The sequence below is a fragment of the Gracilinanus agilis genome, chromosome 1 (assembly GCF_016433145.1).
Source record: "Gracilinanus agilis isolate LMUSP501 chromosome 1, AgileGrace, whole genome shotgun sequence".
In the NCBI taxonomy this organism is placed as follows: Eukaryota; Metazoa; Chordata; class Mammalia; order Didelphimorphia; family Didelphidae; genus Gracilinanus; species Gracilinanus agilis.
In genome coordinates this window covers 711,497,916-711,515,976 of record NC_058130.1, presented here as the reverse complement: position 1 = coordinate 711,515,976, position 18,061 = coordinate 711,497,916, and the positions used below count along the sequence as shown (strand labels likewise).

At 37.6% G+C, this 18,061-nt stretch overlaps 2 protein-coding genes across 2 annotated transcripts in view; one reads left to right on the top strand and one right to left on the bottom strand.

Annotated features, from left to right (window-relative positions):
• CC2D1A (coiled-coil and C2 domain containing 1A) overlaps positions 1-228 on the bottom strand; it is a 17,684-nt gene extending 17,456 nt beyond the window's left edge. The window contains exon 1 of the mRNA XM_044670398.1: positions 158-228. Within this exon, the coding sequence (XP_044526333.1) occupies positions 158-217 (60 nt within the window). The 5' untranslated portion in view covers positions 218-228. The remainder of the gene's footprint in view (positions 1-157) is intronic.
• Positions 229-2,789: 2,561 nt separating this feature from the next.
• BRME1 (break repair meiotic recombinase recruitment factor 1) overlaps positions 2,790-18,061 on the top strand; it is a 36,045-nt gene continuing 20,773 nt past the window's right edge. Inside the window, 6 exon segments of the mRNA XM_044658450.1 lie at positions 2,790-2,829; positions 6,548-6,701; positions 7,544-7,656; positions 9,042-9,124; positions 13,081-13,185; positions 16,093-17,631. Of these exon segments, the coding sequence (XP_044514385.1) occupies positions 2,790-2,829; positions 6,548-6,701; positions 7,544-7,656; positions 9,042-9,124; positions 13,081-13,185; positions 16,093-17,631 (2,034 nt within the window).

The window sequence follows — 18,061 nt, the reverse complement described above, 5'->3', positions numbered from 1 at the left end:
TGGAAGGGGCGGGGCCAGGGGGAGGGGGTTAGATGGGCGGGGCCAGGGAGGATGTAGGGGGTCGAAGGGGGCAGCGGACAGGTGGGAGAGGGCCAGAAAAAGCAAGGAAGGAGGTAGAGCGAAAGTGCCAGGACTCCCTTGGGAGAGGAGGCCTCACCTGTCTGGCTGCAGCCGCGCCGCGTCCCGGAGGTCCCGGGGGCGCCTTCTTCTTGTGCATGTTTCCGTCGGGGCTGGAGTGGGTAGGGGGGCGGGGGCCCCAGGACCGCCCTCCCTCGTCAGCTCACTTCCGGCTAGGCCCGGTCCTCAGATAGACGCCCCGCCCCTTGCCGTGCCGGCGGGCAGTCTACGCGCGAGCGCTGGAGTCAGAAGGCGAGACTACAATTCCCGACAAGCACTCTGTCCTCCCGCGATAACTCGCTATCTACGTGCACATATGCGTGTGCGCAGGACTTGCCTGAGTAGACGCAGGGTTTTATCAGGACTGGGCGGGAAAACGAAGCTAGCACGAGGCCAGAGGCGCTTTTCTCTCAGGTGAGGAAGGAGGGCTGGCGCTTGAGAGCCTGAGACCACTCTTGTGACCCCACAACACTAGGACAGGTTGGCCCTTGCCCAAAGTTTGACAGTGCCAGAGGTGGGGGCCTGGCCTCGAGGCACTTGGTCGAGCCTTCCCTTTCTAAAATTGCCCTGCTCCCCTATTCAGCGTGGGAGCTTGAAGCCTGAGTTCAAGAGCGCCAAAGCTCTTGCCTGCTCTGGCCGGTGAAGCCCAGTATGGCCGTCAAATGGGTCCATTGAGGTGCCTTATCTGAGGGCAAAGGGAAAGCTTCAGAAACTGGATAGAAAACCAGGCAGGTCTCTTAGCTCCAATCCAGAAATCTCTTTAATGCACTAACTGAATTCAGTAATAGCTAATTAATAGGCAGATAGAGAGCCAGACCTGGAGTCAGGAAGACCGTCTTCCTGAGTTCAAATATGACCTCTGACACACACTGGCTGTATGAACTTGGGCAAGTCACTTAACTCTGTTTGCCTCAGTTTCATCATCTGTAAAATGAGCTAGAAAAGGAAATGGCAAAGTCATTCTAGTATCTCTGCCAAAAAACAAAAACAAATCCAAATGGGGTTAACAAAGAGCTCTATATAATTGAATAACAACAACAAATAGCACTTTTAGGTTTGATAAACGTGTTTTCATTTGATCCTCACAGCCACCTTATAAAGGAGGCACTATTTTTATCCTCATTTTATAGATGAGGAAATGGAGGCAGACAAGTTGTGCCTTGTCCAGTAAGTGCCTAAGGCAGGATTTAAATTTGGATTTTCTTCTTCCTATATCAATTTTTCCATCCACTGTGCCACTGAGCTAGTTAAGAATTTAGATTGAAACTGCTGTAAATTATTTCTGGATTTGTTGATTTAGGGCCCCAGTCTTCTAGTCAAAACTGTAATTGCTGGGTTTCAGTGGATGAAGTTGCAGCACTCCTTTGGGCTGCCCCTTCATCCTAGCCAGACCATGTCCTGGTAACCATCTTAAGGACCTGGGACTTAATAGCTTTCTAATAGCACCTTACAAATCTGCAATGAATTATTGCAGTGAAAACACACATACCCTGATATAGTCTGTCTGCAATCTCTCTACAGTACAGTAGAGTCAAATGGAAGATCACAACCCAATCTGTAATCAAAATCTATATGCCAGGCATTTTCTGACACAAAGAAAGACAAAAAATAAACTCTTCCCTCAAGGACCTCACAGTGTAATGGATAAGATAGCATACAACTATGTATAAACTATACAGGATAAATTGGAGCTTATCTCAGAGAAAAGACATTAAGATTAAAGAGGACTGAGAGCAGCTCTAACTGGGGAGACTGGAGCCATGGGTTTCCTTAAATCTAAAAAAAAGTGGCCATCCTGTAGTTTCTGATCATCTCCATTCAGAGGAACAAAATCCAGTTAGTTCTTTGAAGACAGCAATGTACTTGTAGTCAAGAAACTGCCAGGTGCTATATGATATTCTAGCAAGCAGAAAATATACATAAATTTAAGGGATGGTTCTTATTATTAGGACAGAAGCTTGGACAAATTCTTTTGGGGGCAATTTCAATATGTACATTCCCAAACCCTGAGAAAACAAATCTATCACACTTAAATCAATTTAGTTTTGCTAAGGAGTTGCAGATGGTCTGTGTGAAACAGCTCATACTGGTGCTAGATGAGGCCAAGGTCATGCTTGGCATTTTATTAGGAGTTCCCAGAGAAAGGTCCCAACTCTTACTGCAGAATATTCCCTAGATTCTGTTGATCGAGGCCCCTAAGGAAAAAAAAATGCAAGGCACAGAGGGACATATACCACCTTCATGACTCAAATCTAGGCACTAGTTCTTAGACCTGAGGGGCAGGTATAATTTTCTATTTATTGTTCAGTTGTGTCCAGCTCTTTGTGACCATATTTATTGGCAAAGATACTGGAGTGATTTACCATTTCCTTCCCCCGTTCATTTTACAGATGAAGAAAATGAGGAAAACAGGTTAAGTGACTTGCCTAGGACTACACAAATAGTAAGTATCTGAGGCCAGATTCGAACTCAGGAAGATGAGTATTCCTGACTTCAGGCCCAGTACTTGTATACACTGTACTACCTAGCTGTCCTAATTCTCTCATTAGAGATGCTATAATGGAGCTGAAGTCTGAGTATTGGGCCTCAGGCTTTCATCCATCCTTTGAATAAAATTCTGTTGATTGATGATAACTAGTGATGGAAGCTTTTGTTTGCACATTTCTAGAGGGATGATCAAGATGCCTAAGAGGAGGAAGCCACTGACTTCAGGTACTTTCATTTCCATACAAATAATTTTTAACCAACTACTTATGAGAAATACTTATGCTGGATGACAAAGGAACTCATTTCTTAGAAGAGGTACTAGTAGGAAGTATAAATGGATCCCAAAATAGTTTGAACAAATTTGTGAACAAATGGCAACTAATAAAAACACATATATGTATAAATGTATAGATACATATATAATAAACAGATGTATACACATGTACACATAGTTTAAGTTTGATATTGCAAGGGCTAGCATGACCTGTTATGGTCACTCACTGCATATCACTGGGAAACAGAATGCTGGCCTACAGGGGAGCTGGGCTAACCCAACCTACCTGACTTAGTGTGTCTATTCTTAAACTATACCTTTTGTGGGGGGTAATGTAGCATATGAAGAAATAGCCTTTCTTTCCCATTTCCTATTTCCTATAGGCTTTTGACTTTCAGAATTGAATACAGGGGCCAGCTGGGTAGCTCAGTGGATTGAGAGCCAGGCCTAGAGACTGGAGGTCCTAGGTTCAAATCTGGCCTCAGCCACTTCCCAGCTGTGTGACCCTGGGCAAGTCACTTAACCCCCATTGCCTGGCCCTTACCACTCTTCTGCCTTGGAGCCAATACACAATATTGACTCCAAGATGGAAGGTAAGGGTTTTAATAAGAATTTTTTAAAAAAAATTTAATACAAAATTCTACATATCTTTAAAATGTGTTTTCTTGAAGTGGTCCTATGGAAATTATTTACAGGAAGGATACAGACTAATTTCATGTCTGTGCTATACTCTGGTGGTCTATAAAGGTCTAAACAAAGTGCCATTGTGTTTAAATCTGAAAAACACTCAAATAAGTAAAACTATCACTTTGCTTTTCTTGAACGTATTTATTCTAATTCATGCCAGCATAGGACAATGGAAAACACACTGGCTTAGTCAGAAGACCTAGTTTCAAATTCTGCCTCTTATGCTCATTGCCTCTGTGACCTTGGTCAAGTGTCAGGAGTTTTGATTCCTTATCTGGCCCTTCTGGCTTTCTATATAGACCTATGATCTGAATAGGAGAATAAGTATCAAAGAATGGATATGAACATCAGAAGTCATGGATTCAAATTCTGGCTCTGCTACTAAGGACTCTCAAAAGAGATTTTTGTTATAAAGATTTTTTCCCAGTTTGCTACTTCTCTTCTAATTTTGGTTGTATTGGTTTTGTTTGTACAAAACCTTTTTAATTTAATGTAATTAAAATTATTCATTTTACATTTTGTAATATTCTCTAACTCTTGCTTGGTCTTAAATTCTTTTCTTTCAGAGGAAAATTCTTAACCAAACATGATAGAGATAATCACTGAAGATAAAATGGATCATTTCAATTATATGAAATTTTAAATATCTTGAATAAATAGTAAATGTAGCTAGTTTAAGGGAAATCATGAATTGAGGGGAAATCTTTGCTTCAAAGATCTCTTATAAGCTTTTTATAGTTAATTCAACTATATAAGGCAAAAGACTTTCTCCAAAGATAAATTGTCAGAGTAATAAATAGTTCTCAAAAGAAGAATTGCAGCCTATTGGCAACCATATAAAATTTGTTCCAAATAATTAATAACAAACATTTTAAATAATATCAAGGTTTTACCTTACCTGCAGAAAATTGGAAAAAAATGATAAAAGATGCAAACTATCCACCTGAAAGGACTACAAAAAGATAGATACCCCAATACCAACTATTCTGGAAAACAATTGGAATTATGTTAAAAAGTAACTAATGTGCCTAGCAGTCCTTTTACTTTTATCAGGAGATCCTCGTGCTAGGCACACACCCCAAGGATTGTAAATTCAAAAGGAAAGGTCCTATATTTACCAAATAGTCATAGCAGCAAATTTCTACATAGCAGAAATTTTAAAACAAAGTAGATGCCCATCACTTGAGGGAATAGTTAAATTGTGATACATAAATGGAATGGAACTGTATGATAAAAAACAATATATATGAAGAATTTAGAGTAGTGGGGGCAACTGGGTGGCTCACTGAACAGACCTAGAGATAGGAGGTCCTATGTTCATATCTGGCCTCAGACATTTCCTAGCTGTGTGACCCTGGGTAAGTCACTTAACCCCCGTTATCTGACCTTACTGCTCTTCTGCCTTGGAAACAATATACAGTATTGTTTTTAAAGTAAAGTTTTTAAAGTAAAGGTTTTTTAAAAAATAAGAAGAATTCAGAGCGGTCTAGAAAGACCTGGGAGCTGTTATTGAGTGAAATAAACAGAAAAAATATACACAATAACTACATCAATGTAAATGGAAAGTAAAACAAAATATGTAATTATAATACCCAAGCTTGACTCCAGAGAAGCACACTGTCCTCTTATTTGAAGAACTGGGGAACTATAGGAGAGGATTATGGCATAACATATGCACAGTTGATGTGCTGGTTAGTTTTTTCCTCATTTTTTTTAGTCCTTGTTACAGAGAATGACTTGATGGGTGGAAGAAGGAGAGGAATATACTAGTGTGTCGTCAGGGCTGGTCTGGACATGTCTATTCGGGTTATTCTAGGAACTAGAGATAATATAAAAACAAAAAATACAAATATCATTAGAAAATTGTTTAAAGGCTACTAGATCAGATGCTACAACCCTTGTCTCTTGCCTAGACCTAGCTTACTACAGCAGTGCTGACATACATAGGTCAGGAAAATAGCTTGCATCTCTGTTCCAGGTCCATGGCTTAGTTCTAACTGGTACTGATCATAGAAGTTAGAGGCTCTGGTAAGTGCTTTAATGACAGCATGCTGAAAATATTAGTCTTAAATGCTGCTATGGTCACCTGCTTGCTGTGGTCATCATGTCCAACTTTCGTACAGTTCATTGTCTCTCCTCTTAGCCCTGTTACCCAAAATGGCACCGAAATGGGAAGGAACGGTAGACTAACTATATGGAAAGACCCAGATGGAATGGTGGGCTGGCAGTCTTTCTCCCAGAAAAAAACCTCATAACACAGCAAAAGGGGGAAGCCCAGAGATATGCAAAATCTCTCCCATTATCTTAACTTTAATGGTACTTCATCCTTGACCTAAATTCATGCTCAGGACTCAATTCCTCTGTAAGCCCCTTGAGCAACTATTGAGTTCCTTACCTTTCACAGATATGGAAGCTATTGCAAATTTCACTACACAAATACTTCTCAAATTTAATTTGTAGAGGAAGTGGAACTTGAGCTGGGCTTTAAAGAAATGGGCAGGATCCTGATAGGAGACAAAAAGTATGAAAAGCAGCTTGAACTAACTTGTATTTTGTAGTTATCATCCTGGCTTGGTTTGGGGGATGAGGGGAAAGAGTTTTTAATTAAGATTTTCTGCTCTCTTTCTTCCCTAGCTCTTCACTACTAAAAAGACATTGTACTTCATGATATCTTAAGTGCATAGAAGAGTCAGTAGACATCAGTACACAGCAGGTACACATCAGATTCAGTTCCTAAATGTCTTAAGACTCATAGGAAAATAGTTAAACCCAGCCTCCCATTTAGCAAATAAATGAGAAAAATTTCAGCAAGAAATTTATGACTTCATAGGACCAACTTATTTTGTTGCATACACATTAGATAAATTTACTCTCTCATTTCCTAATCAAGCAATTAACTAACTTTATTGAATTATTTAGAATGACAATGCCACCTACTGTGTTCAAGGTGAGGCTTTATATACCTCTTTGTCTCCAAATCAGGAGATGGGAGCCATTTTCTTAAATCCAAAAAGACCCCAAGAATAATGAATACTAACAGGAAGCCTGAAAACCTGACAAGAAGACACTTGGAAGAATCAGAAATAGCAACAGTCACCAAACAAGACGAGGAAGAGAGTAGCCAAACAGATATCAGGTAACCTAAAGTAAAATGTCATACAAGCTTTTCCAGCAGCAGAAATCAAAACAGCAGCATGTAAACAGAGTCAGTTCTCTTGGAAAAACAAGATTAATTAATCATAAGACAGGATATTTGTGTACTACCTCTCTTTTAGTTCTTTACTCCTTTTCCCAAATAAATTAGAGTTACTTTTGGTGTTTGCAAAAAAGAATTGAAAAAAAAAGAATTGATCCAATTCTCCTGTTTATATTATTTATTACCTTTCAAATGAATGATTTTGTGATAAACTAAGTACAGCACCTCAAAATGAAAGAAATGGGCCACATGGCTAGAATTTACAAATCCCAGGGAGGTTTTTTGAAGGATTTTCCTTGTAAACAATAGAAGTTTTGGCAAAGCTAGGAATGAAATGGATGCCCCCTCAGGATTGTGCTTCAATTTGGATCTCTGCCAGCTAGTGAGGAAGAGGAAAAATGTGGTAGCTCCCCTAATAGGTAGTGGGAGTTAGGTAGCAACTCTCAGGGGAGAGTTGGAGCATCAAAGATAGTTTTCTTTTAGCCATCTAGGTACTAAAGTGGCTTGTGATCACATCAGCTAATGTAGGGAGGCACAGCATTAGAATGGAGAAGGTAACCTCTCAATTGGCACGATTGATGGTTAGGTGAGGGAGAGAAATAGTAGCTTGCCCCAAAGATGGCTCACAGATTTTCTCTTTTTATATAAAAAGTTTCTGTTTCTGATCCATAATTAGGGATGTTTAAATTTTCTAGTTACCAGGGAACTCTAGGACAGTGACTGGGTAAATGGGATGATGGGCAAAGGATTGAAAAAACATATCTTTTCTTATCTACCCTTAGGATGCAGAAATTAGTTATCTAAGGAGCTAGGATACCACAAAAAGTCATCTTGGCTGAGATGAACATTATTACAATTTTAGAAACAGGGAGAAATCTTCCTAATCATTTAGAAGGGAAAGAAAAAATAGTGAGATTATAATAAATTGCCTGGGCCAGCAGAAAACAAAGTAGCTTAAAAAGTTTTATTTTCTAACTAGCTTTCCCATTATCAAGGGGAATAGCCTTGAGGCTTGCTCTTTGGGAGAGAATGCTAGAGCTTTTGTTTTAAGGAGTTATATATTTCTGGGTATATTTTTAGCAAATAATATAATTTCATTTACTAGGATAACATTTGTACTTTTAAAAGTACTAAATGCAGACATAGTCTTATACATTATAAACATAAGCATAGACCTACAGAGACTAGTTAGCGTGGAGTACTTTGCAACCAAGTTTTGTTGACTCTACTACACTCTTCATAAAACTCAAAGCACCTGAAGACACTCATTACTTCTCACAATTTTGCCTATCAGATGACCTTTATTTACAAAAAGTAAGAAATTGACTAGCTTAAGTAGTGGTAATATTTGAGTTCAAAATCTTGGTTCTTCTACCCACTATCTTTGTGATGTTGAATAAGTCACTTAGTTTTTCTGGTCCTCAGATCCCTCATGTGTAAAATAAGGGAATTGAATCTGTAAGTTAAGGATCCTCACAGTTCTAAACTTTTAATCCTATGAAGGCATATATCCTATTTCTCAGTGCAAATCTTTTTTTTTATTCTATCTTCCCATCCCCACTTCTTGAACCAGAATCACTGGTTCTTGAGAGTTGAAGAGTTAAACATCTCCCCCTTCCACCCCAATTATAGATGAGGAAGCCTAGACTGTTAGAGATTAATGGACTTACAAAAGATCACATATCTAGTAAATGTCAGTATAGATTCAAGTCTTTTTATTCCAAATCCAGAACCATGCTGCCTTTGAGGCAGCCAGGAGTTACTGGGGCATCCAGTAAGCTGATGGATAGATAGATAGATATACACAGAAAGAGGGATAATTATCTAAACTTATTATTCAACTTTTTACTGACTTAAATTGCTTTGTCAGAAGGGCTTATGCTAACTAGCCTTTGTACTATATGTCCTCCAGAAAGAGACTGTATTTCACTCAGTTTAAAGCCTATTGGGAGAGGATGTGTTAGATGCTAGATCATCATTTTTTTTTAAAACTCTTATCTTCTGACTTAGTATCAGTTCTAAGAAAAGAGCTGCAAGGGCTAGGTGATCAGGATTAACTGATTTGCTCAAGATCACACAACCAAGAAGTGTCTGAGATCACAATTGAATCCAGGTCATCCTGACTCTAGGCCTGGTACTCTATCATGCAAATTAGGTGCCCCTAAGTCTTCTTTTTTAGGAATTATGATATTGTTTGTGTACAATTCTTTTTGTTTCTTTTATATTTCAGTTGACATTCCACTTGAATTATAATTTCTCTTTAATCTTTTTCTCCAACCAGCTCAGTTGATGAAAGAACAGATGGTCCAATTAAAGAACCTAGACAACCAGAAAAGGATCCATTTTCCATTTTTTCCCCCCAGGTAAGCCTATTTTTTTTAAACCCTTACCTTATGTCTTAGAATCAATACTGGATATTGGTTCCAAGATAGAAAAATGGTAAGGGCTAGGTAATAGAGGTGAAGTGACTTGCACAGGGTCACACAGGTAGGAAGTATCTGAGGCCATATTTGAACCCAAGACCTCCCATCTCTCAAGCCATTGAGCAAACCTAGTTGCTCCCCTCCCCAAGGGGAGCCTATTTTCAAAGCTTCCAGGCACTTTGAAGCTAATAAGTCCTTAGCAGTCCCAAAAAATTCAACCTCTTTATTCACCAAGATCACATTGGATTATAAATCCAACTCCAGGGATGCAAGTATGGTTCAACATCGGGAAAATAATTATCATTATTAATGATATTAAAAAACATAATCCTTCTTCCCTCAAAGAAACCCCATATGTTTATATTAGTTGATACAGAAAAATCCTTTGGCAACATGCAACTTTTATTTATGCTAAAACTCCTACAAAGTGTAGGCATAAAATCATTTTAATATGAAAAATGATGTATCTAAAACCCCAAGCTAGCATTATATTTAATAGAGAAACATTAGAAGTTTTCCCAGTAAATATAGGAATAAAGAAAGATTGCTCCCTTTCCCTTTTATTATTTGGTAGTTTTAGAATGCTAGTAATAGCAACAATAAAGGAGGAAAAATATAAAGGCATAAATAGCAAAGATGAAATAAAATTTCTTCTTTGCTGATGATATAATGATTTGCTTAGAAAATCCTAGAGAATCAGCAAAGAAACTAATTGAGACAATAGCTTCAGCAAAGTTGCAAGATACAGAATAAACCCACAAAAATCAATAGCATTACTATCCAACAATAACAGAATCTAAGAAAAAGAACAGAGAAGTCCCATACAAAAGAACTGCAAAATACATATAAAATGGGAAGGATATTAGATTGTAAGCTCCTTAAGGGTAGGTATGTGTCTTTTTCTTCTTTTTGTATCCCTAACAGTTAGCAGTGTGACTGGCCCATAGTAGGTGCTTATTTATTGAATTGAACTGAATATTCATTGATAATGTTTGGACAACATCAATATAATAAAACTGCTATGATACTACCTAAATTAATTTACAGATTTAGTGCTATATTAATCAAACTATCAAAGAAACACTTTATAGAACTAGACAAATTAAAAACAAAATTTATTTTTGGAGGAATAAAAGTTTTATAATCTCAAGGAAGGGGGGCAACTGGGTGGTTCAGTCATTTGAGAGCCAAGCCTAGAAACAGGAGGTCCTAGGTTCAACTCTGACCTCTGAAACTTCCTAGCTATTTGACCCTGTGGAAGTCACTTAGCCCCCATTGCCTAGCCCTTACCACTCTTCTGCCTTGGAACCAGTATGCAGTATTGATTCTAAGACAGAAGGTAAGGGTTTAAAAAAAAAAAAAAGAATCTCAAGGGAAATAATGAAAAAAGTAGGAATGAAGAATGTGTAGCACTTCTAGACATCAAATTTTATTATAAAATAATTAAGTAGTTGTGATTGGCTACAAATAGAAAAGTAGATCAGTAGAAAGTACTAGAGGAGGGTGGCAAGTGGGTAACACAGTGGATAGAGTACCAGTCCTAGAGTTGGGAGGACCTAGGTTCAAATTTGGCCTCAGATACTTCCTAGCTTTTTGACTCTAGAAAAATCACTTAACCTCATTTATCCTTGTCATTCTTCTATCTTAGAACTGACTCTAAGAAAGAAGATATGAGTTTTGAGGTAAGGGGGTGGGAAATACTAGATGAAGAAGAATTAAGAATTAGAAACCAGTAAACTCAGTAACCAAGTGTTCAGTAGACCCTAGAATATAAATGTTGGCAGAAAATAAGTTTAGAGCAACAGCTTATACTACATACCATAATAAGTTCAAAATAAATATTTAACTTGAATGTTAAAGTTCATACCATAAAAAAGATTAGAAGAGAATGATGTACCTTCATGACTATGAGTTAACCAAATTCTTAACCAAATGAGAAATAAAGGAAATCACAAAGATGAAATGAATTATATGATGTGAAAACATTTTGCAAAATGAATGATACAAGAGGATCAAGATAGGAAAGGAAGTGATTAATTTCGAGAAAAAACACTTTGAATCAAATATGCAAATATCAGATAAGATTCTGATATCAAGATATATAAAGAACTAACACAACTATATAAGGTCAAGAACTATTACCCAGTGGATAAATGGTGAAAGAATATGAACAAGGGGACAGCTGGGTACCTCAGTGGATTGAGAGTCAGGCCTAGAAACAGGAAGTCCTAGGTTCAAATCCAGCCTCAGACACTTCCCAGCTGTGTGACCCTGGGCAAGTCACTTGACCCCCATTGCCCACCCTTACCACTCTTCCACCACGGAACCAATACACAGAAGTTAAGGGTTTAAAAATAAAAAGAAAGAAAGAATATGAACAAGCAGTTTTCAAAAGAATTGAAGGTTATTTATAACCATATGAAAATTTGGTTCAAATTTCTAATATTAGGAGTAATGCTAATATAATGCAAAACAACTTCAAGGTTTTTACCTCAAACCAGCAAGTTTTCAAAATGACAAAAGATGGGAGTAGTCATTGCTAAATGGTTTGAAAAAACAGATGAACCAATGCACCACTGTTGGACTTATGATATGGTATAACCATTATGGAAATAAATTTAGAAATATGCTAAGAATGTGACTAAAATGTCCATATCCATTGACCCACAGATCCTTCTAGTAAGTATATGCCTTAAGGAGATGAGAGATAGAAAAGAAAGGTTCTGGGGAACCTAGGTAGCTCAGTGATGAGAACCAGATCTGGAGGCAGGAAGTCTTGGGTTCAGATTTGGTCATAAAATGATTCCTAGTTAGGTGATCCTGGGCAAGTCACTTAACCCGCATTGCCTAGCCTTTACTGCTCTTCTTCCTTGAAACCAATACTTAATATTGATTCTAAAACAGAGGTATGGGTTTAAAAAAAAAAAAAAGAAAAGAAAGGTGACATATGCCTAAAATATTTATAAAAGTATTTTTCTGTAGTAGGAAAGAACTGTACATAAACAAAGAATGTTTATCAACAGGAAAATAGGCAAACAAATTGTGTTACGCAGTTATGTATTGTAAAATATGTATTACATCATAAGAAACAATATAAAGACTATAAAGAAGCTTGGAAAGAATTTTTATAAATTGATACAAAGGAAAGTAAGCAGAATTAGGAAAATAATTTGCATAATAAGTATAACTATAAATTGAAATAACAATAAAAATTAAAACTGAATACTATGTAGATGTAGTGACCAAACTTATCCCCAAAGAAGGAATATAATTATGCAGTTCCCTCCCTTCTTTGCAGATGTGGAGAAATAAGTTATATAACAAGGCATTTGCTGACTGACTTATTTTAATGTGTGTTTTATGGAATTGCTTTTTTATTTCTCTTTGTTTTTTTTTTTAGACCATTAACTTCGGTGTATTGTCTCATAGGTGGAAGAGTGGCAAGGATGGGCAATGGGGGTCAAGTGACTTGCCCAGGGTCACACAGCTGGGAAGTGGCTGAGGCCGGGTTTGAACCTAGGACCTCCTGTCTCTAGGCCTGACTCTCACTCTACTGAGCTACCCAGCTGCCCCTCTTTGTTTTTTATTCTGATATAAGGAATAGTACTCTGGATAGGAGATAAATGGAAGGACATATCAAAAAATGAAAGTGATACAAAAAAAAATCTATGAAAAGATAAAAACAAAACTACTCACTATATAACTGCAAAGTAGATTATGGAGCTGTATTTTTCTAGACAGCTATAAAAATTTACTTTTGAGTATCTTTCTCAGTAGTGTTAAAAGCTTTTACCTGGGAAAGCATTTGATATAGTAATCTTTTAGTTTAAAAGGGAAAGCTTTAGGGACTTTTTTTATCTTCCACATTGACTTTGCTCTTTTATTATTGCTCGTAGAACTCATTAACGAAGTTTGTTCCAGTGTTTGCACAATCCAAGAAATCTTTGACACAAAAAACTGAGAGAAAGGAAAAAGCTGCTAGGAGTAGCAACACTAAGCAGGTACAGCTCTGAAATATGCTATATTGAAATCATCCTACTATTTGGCTAACACTATTTGGCCAAAATAACCTTTTTACCTCATGTGAATCATAAGAGTTTTTATATGAATCAGTTTTTGGTACAGAAAGCAAATATACTTTTAAATACAATTTTGTGAGCTTTTTAAAAATAAAGTAATTTAAAATGGTTCTGTGGGAACAATAAAAGATGAACTAGAGTTAAATACTTTTTTAATAGGTCACATTCAAAGAAGGTATCCAAACCCGTGACAGCAATCCCTGTAATCAACATTTCTTTTCAAGTTTTTTGGGGCCTGTGGGTATACTTCAGGTCTCACACATGAATAAAATACTCTATTCCTGCCTTCAATGCTTTGAGGTACTGTTGCAGATGGCATTAATATTCTGATTGTGAATATACATGAACAGAATGATGCATCACAATTTTCAATATATGAATTTAGCAACTCCATCAGAAAAAGAAATGAGAGAGGCTTTCCTTTATTAGAACTGAATTATCAGGAAAGGCAGTTGCCAGTGACTTTGGTGAAATTGAATTAAAATCTTTTGTTTGCCCTATATTTGGTCAATTATACCTTAAAGTATCACCAGAATTATCAATGGTGTGATGGGCTTTGAGAGCTATGAGGAGCTGATGGAGAAGTGAGTATCTAGATTCCAGAGACATTAATACCACCATGTGAAAAGAGGAAGAGAGGGCCTTCTGTTGTATGCCTACCAGGTGCAATCTTCATATTCCAAGGAAATATATTTTGTGACAGTATTGCACATTCTGACCCTTCAGCTTAAGCCATATGGTTCTACTCATTGTTAGGTAGTTATTTTTGACTCATTCTTACTACTACTTCTTTAAATAGTTTTAGAAGGCATGTCCTCTCTTTCTTCTCTTGCTTATTTATATCCTAGCCATCTTTCAAAGCATAAAGTATATTCTGCTTTCTTTTGTGACATCTTCCATCAGTTATCCAGGCTGCGGTGATCTCTTATTTCAATTCTTATGGCTCTTGTTTTTTGTGCTGCTGTTTTTAGTTTTATGCTGTTCTTGTCGAGGTAGGGTTGGGGGAGGATGGTTCTTCTGTAAGTTTTTGGTATTTCCAAGGTAGTATATTCTGGGAGAGATATAATCACTGCTTTTCTAGTCTGTGCTCTGGTCTTTACTCAAGAAGATTCCCTATTCCCCTGTAGCCACAAATACCAGTGTTCCTTGTGTCTCTTGGAACTATGACCATAGCCCCTTACCCTTTGTGACCAACCACAAATGCTCCTCTCCATCTTGAAACTACAACTTACAACTGTGTATAAGCAATATAGTTGCCAATCAAAGCTAGATACACCCAGTGCCAGCAAAAGGATCCCCTGTATTCTCTTTCTGACCAGTTGCCTGACCCCATTTCTGTCCTGGGCTGAAAGCTCCCCAAGCTGCTGCTGGTGATACTACTGGTGCTGTATTGTTACTGTTGTGACCTCCTCCAAAGCTCACTACTGTTTGCCTCTGCTTAACTCTTCATTCTACATCTATGCTTAGGAAAAAAATGTTTCCTTCTGACCTTTGTGGGCTCCGCTGCTCCAAAATTTGATTTGAGACATTAAAGTTGTTTAGAGGAAGATATTGGGATAGTTCAGCCCATACTCCACCATCTTTACTGTCTCATGGCCCTTATGGTCCATACCACCTACTTAGTACTTAACATTTTTGTTGATTCCCATGTAGATTTCCTCAGTACAAGGAATTCCAGTATAGAAACTCCCTTTACTAATGAAGATTGGTAACTCTTCTCTAACTTAAAAACTTAAAGAGTTTTCTGGTATGCTGAGTTCATTTGCTTGGCTATGGTTGCTAAAATATTATTTGACAGTCAAGACTTTATTCCAGAATCAGCTTTCCATCCACCAAACTGTACCACCTCTCACTTAACATGTGGTACTTTATTTTTTTATTAACTAACTATTCATCTGTATTATTCTCATATCCCCAGCTAGAGTATAAGCTCTTTAATGGCAGGGACTAAAACATATTATCTTTAATACCAGCATAGTGCCTTACGCATGGTAGGCACTCAAAAGATAATAATTATTGATTGACAAATTTGGCCATACTGGTTGACTTCTGCACTTATCTGTCCCATTCTTAACTCCACCTTTGATTTCAGCTGTAGAATAACTATAGAGGGGGATATTTATTAAAAAATATAGAATGGGGGGGGCAGCTGGGTAGCTCAGTGGATTGAGAGCCAGGCCTAGAGACAGGAGGTCCTAGGTTCAAATCCGGCCTCAGACACTTCCCAGCTGTGTGACCCTGGGCAAGTCACTTGACCCCCATTGCCTACCCTTACCATTCTTCCACCTATAAGTCAATACACAGAAGTTAAGGGTTTAAAATACAAAAAAAAAAAAATATAGAATGACTTTACATGTATCATCTGTATCAGATTATTTGCCTTCTCAAGGGTTGGGTGGGGAAAGAGAGAATTTGAAACTCAACTTTTTTTTACATTAATGTTAAATTTTTTTTTAATAAAAACTGAGAAATAATTAATTAAATAAATAATGTATATTAAAAAAGAAAATAGGCCAAGAACCACTCAAGACTCCAAATTTCTTTTTTTTAAAACCTTTACCTTCCATCTTACATTAATTATATACAATTACATAAAAATACAATTTTGTTGCATTTTTAAACCTTTACATTCCATCTTGTATTGGTTCCAAGACAGAAGAGCAGTAAGGGCTAGGCAATGGGAATTAAGTAACTTGCCCAGGATCACATAGCTAGGAAATGCCTGAAGTCAGATTTGAACCTAGGACCTCCTGTCTCTAGGCCTGACTCTCAATCCACTGAGTCACCCAGCTGCCCCCAAGACTAAATTTCCAATTTTTTTCTCCATAGATGCTTCCAGAGCCTAATCACCAGAAGGCAGAAAATGTTCAATTTGATGAACCATTGGTAGAAGCTATCCAGGAAGACAAGGATTTGGAAGAGCAGAAGGAAAAGGGATTTTTGATTCCTGAAATAGACAGTGTTGGTGGTAAGAGACTTTTGCTTTTTCAGAAGCAAGACAGCCAAAGTTTCTTGAAGCCTACAGATGGAAACTATTATAATACTGCTGGTGCATTCAACAAAACTCCTCAAGAGATGGGAAGTATAAGCCCTATGCAAGAAAGAACTAACAAAGAACATCTTTCGGAGGGAATGACAAATACTTTGAATGGCAAAAATCCAGAAAGCAAGAATTTGGAATCTAGCTCCCTTGTTGAAATGGAGATGAACAGTTCACCAGTGTGTGAGAATTTGGCCGTAGGCAATCAAAGCCAAAAAGAAGCCCGATTAAACAGTAATGCTTCAATAATACAACAAAATAGACCTCTGCTAGATAGAAGAGCCACCCGTGAAGGTGACATGGCTCAAGAGGAAGTAGGAACTTCAGCCACATATGGGCTTAAAGAAGGCTTAGATAGTGATGACTTCCTTGAGGAACAAGGAAAGAGGGAAGAAAGTAATTTGGCCATCATTCCATCAGATTCTAACTTCTCAATGGACAGTGCTGTAAAGCAAAGTCCTGACAAGCAAAACACCTGGGACAATGCTACAGAACAAGATTGCCCTGATAATGTGCCACAATCCAACAGGATGAACCAAAATGCCAGACTCAGCCATGCCAACCAAGGGTCTAGGATATCTACACAGGAATATCTAATTACTCATGACTTGAAAGTGATCACAAATATTTCTGAATCCAAAGGGAGGGCACAGTCTATCAATGGAAATACTTGGATGCCTTCATTTTCCAATAGGAACTCCTCTGTCAAGGTCCTGCTAGAAGGAGCCCCTTATACTGAAAAGGGTGGGAAAGATAGAGAAGAGGCAAAATATGAAGGGTACCCATATGAAGGCATCAAGGTGGTCTCAGAACATTCAGCTTCTATTGGCTTGGCTCCTAAGGACTTTGTGCCCAAGATTGAATACAAAGATACCATAGTTCTTGCCTTAGAAAAAGAGAATCTGTATCCAGAAGTGGAAGAGAAACATATAACTGCCAGCACTGACCGAGAGGAACTAAGTCAGCTTCTAGGGACAAAAGTCAGATTACCTTGGCTGATGGATTTTGTAGATGAAAAAGAACCTGGGTTAGATATCAGTGAGAGAAGTGAGCCAAATCTTAGTCTCAAGGAAAGCAGTCTATCAGTCAGTACTGCCTATTTGTTCAAAGAGAAAGAGATGGTAGCTGATCCTGCCAAAGAATCTGAGACCAATATGGACAGTAAAAAATCTCCTTCTGTAGAAAAGACAGGTTTACCTGAAAGAGGATGTAATTCTGAAGATCATACTGATTGGGGAGAATCCTTAGCTCTGGAACTAGACTTTTTGCCAGATAGCCAGATACGTGATGCTCTTGATGACCCTAACTTTGGATTTCCATCAGAGCAGGTAAGTTCTTCTCCATGTTATATCCAGACAGTCTCTGTATCAGTGACATTGGTTCAATTAAATTTGAATGTTGGTGATTTCCTTTCTCTAAATCAGGAACTATATAGTGTTTGCTTTTTAATTTAACTCTGGATTTTTAACCCTTTCTTAAAACAACCTAATGTTTGCCATTTATATAACAAAAAAAGTTTGCTTTAATATCTAATTTATTATTCTGAATATCATCAAAAATGTGTTGAATTCCACTGGTAACGAGTGAAGTAAGAAATAATTTTCTATAAGCTATAGGTTTGTAGACTGTCTGCAAGTCTGAGTGTCCCATTGGTTTTTATATACACACATATATATGTATGTATACATATGTGTAAATATCACAAATGTGATGTGTACATATGTTCCTTGTTTCTATACTAAATCAATCATGGGGCTT